Source organism: Nannospalax galili, unplaced genomic scaffold (assembly GCF_000622305.1).
Source record: "Nannospalax galili isolate Female #2095 unplaced genomic scaffold, S.galili_v1.0 scaffold529, whole genome shotgun sequence".
Taxonomy (NCBI): Eukaryota; Metazoa; Chordata; class Mammalia; order Rodentia; family Spalacidae; genus Nannospalax; species Nannospalax galili.
The window spans coordinates 1,155,997-1,160,586 of record NW_008360309.1 but is presented as its reverse complement, the minus strand read 5'-3'; the positions used below and the strand labels follow the sequence as shown (position 1 = coordinate 1,160,586).

The 4,590-nt window shown below is 57.5% G+C and overlaps 1 protein-coding gene and 1 long non-coding RNA gene across 3 annotated transcripts in view; both read right to left on the bottom strand.

The window, feature by feature from the left end:
• Positions 1-544, bottom strand: part of Crlf1 (cytokine receptor like factor 1) — a 12,601-nt gene extending 12,057 nt beyond the window's left edge. The window contains exon 1 of the mRNA XM_017795956.2: positions 284-544. Coding sequence (XP_017651445.1) covers positions 284-401 — 118 coding nt within the window. The 5' untranslated portion in view covers positions 402-544. The remainder of the gene's footprint in view (positions 1-283) is intronic.
• Positions 545-4,186: 3,642 nt separating this feature from the next.
• The window catches only part of LOC103726861, a 1,560-nt gene continuing 1,156 nt past the window's right edge, over positions 4,187-4,590 (bottom strand). For both annotated transcript variants that reach the window (XR_606922.1, XR_606921.2), the window contains exon 3: positions 4,187-4,482. This is a non-coding gene — a long non-coding RNA (uncharacterized LOC103726861). The remainder of the gene's footprint in view (positions 4,483-4,590) is intronic.

Genomic DNA, 4,590 nt, shown 5'->3' with positions numbered 1-4,590 from the left:
CCCCGCCCGGCCGTTCTCCGCCCCGCCTCCACCCCTCAGCGTCCCATCCTCCCTCCAGGAGCCCCCTGCCCGCCCGTGAGACCTAGCTTTCCAGCCCCACCCGCTCCAACTCCCCACCCCCTCCACTGGGACCCCGAACCCCCAATTCCTCATCGGTCCCCCAGCCCGAGAGTCTTTGCAGTGTCCATCCTCCCTGACGGCCTTCTCCACCCCTCTCTTTAGGAGGGACTCCACCCACCACCGGCCCTGCCCCCCCACTGAGCAGTCGCTGAACCCCACTCACCTTCTCTGTGAGCCCCTTTTTCTTCCCCAAGGGGCCTAGAAGCCACCCCCAAGTCCCACGCCTTGCGCGCGCGGTTTCTGTAGGTCCCCGCCCTCCTCCATCCCTCCTCTTCCATCATCCGGGCGCAGCCTGGGCCCGCGGAAGAAAAAATAATAATAAAAGCAAGAAGGCGCGGAGTGCCGGGCTTGCGGTCCCGCCTCGACTGTCCCTTACGCACGCGAAGGTTTCGGGGGAGTCCCACAGCGTGTCAGGGAGCCCCTATGCCTGGGCACACCGGGAGAGGTGAGTCCCCATTGACAGCAGGGACCGGACGCCTCATTCCTGGTTTCCAGGAGGGAATCCGTGCAAAATACTTTTCCCCAGACTCCTTCACATCCCCCCACGGAAAAATCCACTCAGCGGCCCGCGGGTGGGGTGCGCCACGCGGTGAGTAATCGCTGCGGCGGCCGCCGCCCGCCAACTCCAGGTAATGCCGGCTGCCCCGAGCGACGCATAGTTTATCTCTCTTTTAGAGGCGAGATCTTTCTCTGGGTTATTTTTGTTGGCCACTGTTTTGGGTTTCGGGGACCCCTCCCCGGCCCTACCCAGCCCTGGCGTTTCATCTCCCTGCTCCATGCTTCTCCGTCTCCACCCTATCCGAGTGCCCACGAGGGGAGGGAAAGGGGGTTCCTGGCCTGCCAGGCCTCCTCAGATGAGGGCGCCTGAAATGCGAGTTCTAGGGTGGTCCCTCCCCATTTGGGTGGCAGTTAGCCCCTAGCCGCAGCGCCCGGAGAGCAAAAGGCTCTACCTTTCCCATCCAGCGGTTGCCTTGGAGACCTGGCCACTCCCTAGCTGTCCCCAAGCTCCCTCCAGAAGACAAGGGAGGAAAGTAAAAACTGAGATCACTTTCATTTGCTGGAGCAAACCAGGCCTGTGGTGCCTCCGTTTTTTTTTTTGTTTTTTTTTTTTTTTTTTTTTTTTTTTGTCTTTTTTGAGACAGGGTCTCCTTGTAGTCCCAGCTGTCCTGGAACCCCCTATGTAGACCAGGCTGGCCTCGAACTCAGAAAGATCCGCCTGCCTCTGCCTCCCAAGTGATGGGATTAAAGGCGAGCGCCACCACACTCAGCCTCAGTTTCTTTTTTTCACACAATTCCTTGCCAATTGAGAGGTTTGCATGGGAAGAATCAAATACGGCAGAAATATCCCCCAAAATCTAACCCTAATGTGCTGTACACAGTAGGGTCCAGGGGTGGCCCCCTGGTCTGCAGCCCACTCTGGTGGTCCAGAGGGTTAAGTGGAAGTGGTGGGTCTTGGCCGCATTTCCAAAATGTTTACCGCCCCTCCCCCCTCAGCGCCTGCCTCCCTGGGGTTCCCTGTGTGGGTATGGAGGTGGGAGCCCCCTCACGGTAAGCTTTGGCAGCAAAAAAATCTTTTTTATTTTTCTTAAACTGCTCCTCCCCCAGTCCAGGGAGAACCGGCCTCCCCCCATACACCCCCCCAGGTGCTGCAGGCAGGACCTAGGAATGAGCTTGCCCGAGCTCCCCTTCCTCTTCCCACACGTACTATCCATCAGCAGGCCGGTTGGCCTTAGTTCCAACACACATCCCCATTCTGAGATGCTGACCCCAGTCTCTCCCCCCCCCCCCATAACTCTTCTTTCTGGTCCAGGCCCTGCTGTGTATCTCTCCGGGATGCTACTAGGGCCTCCTCGGGGCCTGTTCCTCCTCCCCCATCCTGTCTTTGTCCCAACTACCCCGACTTTGAAATGAAAACAAACCCTAGCTCTGCCCCTGCCACCCTAACACCCCACCACCACACTGTCACCCCTACTGGCTGCTCCCCTCTCCACTGGGCTCAGTGTTTAGACAAACAGGCCTGCTTGGCTTGTTTCAGGACTCTGAGGTCTTTGGCTCCTTGGTCAGATGATCTTCCCCTTTTGAGTGCCTTTTCTGAGTCCACTCCCCCATTGTCCCTTCACCCTTCGCTGTCTTTTATTGTCTTGCTCTATAGTAACTTGGGGTTTGGGCAAGTTATTTTTTATTCTACATTGTGAATACCTGAGGGCCCCTGGGACCCCATCCTGGGCCCAGTGAGGGTCAGAAAAGAGTTTAATAAATACTTGCAAAATGAAAAAGACATAAAAGAATCCTATCCCTCCAAGCAGCAAGAAAGCAGCACCAACAAGTTATATCACTTGGGGTCTCCGGCCCCTCCCTTTGCTGTGTAACTCAAGCTGGCAGATCCCCTTCTCTGGTCCTTATTTAAATCCTACCAACTCTCAGCATGCCTGGAGCTTGATCTCTGCCCTCTGGATGACCTTTACCCTTTAGGGCAAGGGAGTTGATCTCAAGGTGCACCCACTCTTCCCTGTCCTCAGTGCCCCCATACAACTTAACCCTCTCCTCTCCAGTTCATCCATCTTACTCAGGAAAGAGAGTCAGCCTTGGCATGACTTCTGACAAATATTGACCAAAGTCCTTGAAGGTGGCTGGGAATGTAGGAAGAGGTGGATGGAGGAGGGCCCCCTCTTCTTGAACTGGAGGAATGGCTCCTTTTTACTAAGACATTGGGCCAGGGCAGCCGGAAACCAGTGCGACTGATGAGGTCAGAGCTGCCCCTGCCAGGTGACCATTTCTCCAGTCACCCCCTGTGTGTCTGTGCTCCTGACTTTGCTAGTGGTGAGGTCTGATTACCTGGTTTAGAGCCTGTGGTTGGGTTTTCCCCCTGGCGGCTCAGCCTAGGCAGTGAAGGTGTCTGGACCTCAACTTGACAGTGCTCTGCAATTTCAGCAGGAGAAATGGGTGTGGGAAGGTCCCAGCCTGGGCAATATGAAGGAGGGGGGCGCGCCTAGGCCTGAGTTCCCTGCTCCTTTACACCCTAAAGAAACTGGTAGTGAGTCCCAGGAAGACCAGCTGTTTGAGGGAGCACCGCACCCAACTAGTAGGCAAACAGCGGCGCCACCCAGCCTTGCCTCCTCCCGGGTCTGGACTCGACTTGGGGGTGGGGGTCAGTAGGGTCGCGCCGAGGGCGGCCAGGGACAAAGGGCGCTTGTCCGCGGCCCGCCCTGACCCCGGTGGCCGCTTCCCGGACGCCTAGCGGCCGCTGATTCACACGGACAGCGCCCCCCGCCCCCGGCCGCGCAGCCCCGGGGGGTAGGAAGTGGGGGAGATGCGGGGCGGCGGCGAGTCAACTTTCCTTCTTAAGCCCCGAAGGAATGTCGGCGGATTTCCTGAAATCCGACCCCGGCCGCCCGCCGTCCCGTCCGCCCCTCACCTGGACCGGCTCTCCCGGGAATGCCGGGAGGGGCGCCCGGGCTCACCTGGGGGGCCGGGGTCAAGTCCTCTTCCGCTCCCCCCTAGCGGCCTCGTGGAGCGGAAAAGGGGGGGTGGTGGAAGCAATCAGACTCTTCCTTCAACCCTGGGGCGCGCCTGGCTGCAGCCCAACCTATCCAGCCTCAGTTTCTCCGTATGCAAAAAAAAAGCTTAGGATGTCCTTTTTGAAAATTATGGGACATTTTTTCCCTTAAGACAGAATGTAATGTAGCCCAGGCTGGCCTCAAACTTGTGGCCATCCTCCTGCTTCACCCCCTTATGCTAGGATGACAGGCATGTACTACTCACTGTACCTCACTTCTCTTAAGCCCAAAGCCTCAAACTCGCTATGTAGCCCAGGCTGGCCCTGAACTCACAGCTTTCCTCCTGCCTGAGCCTCCCAGGTTGGAACCAACAGGCCCGGCTTCTCTTAAGCCTAAAGTCGTCCACCCCCACACCCTCGGCCTTGGCAGACACTGCCAGCCACTTTTCTGTTCCATCTCTTGTCACTTGGGCCCATCTCTGTGCCAATCCGAGTTCTAGTTACCTGATTTGGAAGTGGAGCAACGCTCCCCTATGGGATTTTTGAAAGAAAAAGAGTAGTCAGTCGTGGCAAGAAAATCTTTGTTGAAAGGAGTGTTTTGTTTGAATTAAGGACCATAATTGGGGAAGGGTTAAGCGCTCGGGACTCTGCAAATGACGTGTGTGAACTTGAATTCCAGCTCTACCCAGGCGACCGGATGCCCAGGTTTCCCACCTGTAAAACGGGGGGCCAGGCTTTCTTTTCGGAGGTTTTTGTTTTGTTTTGAGACAGGGTCTCCGTCCCTATGTAGTCCGAGCAGGCCTTGACTTCGAGAGCGATCCTCCTGCCTCAACCTTCGACGGATGATGGGTGTGTGCTACCGCGCCCTGTTTGGAGGGGACAGTCTCAGCACTCAGGGACCATCTCGGGGTGTGCCGGCCGGAGGGAGGTCTCGCTCAATCGGAGGGGGGGGGGCGGGCGGGGCGGGGGGGGCT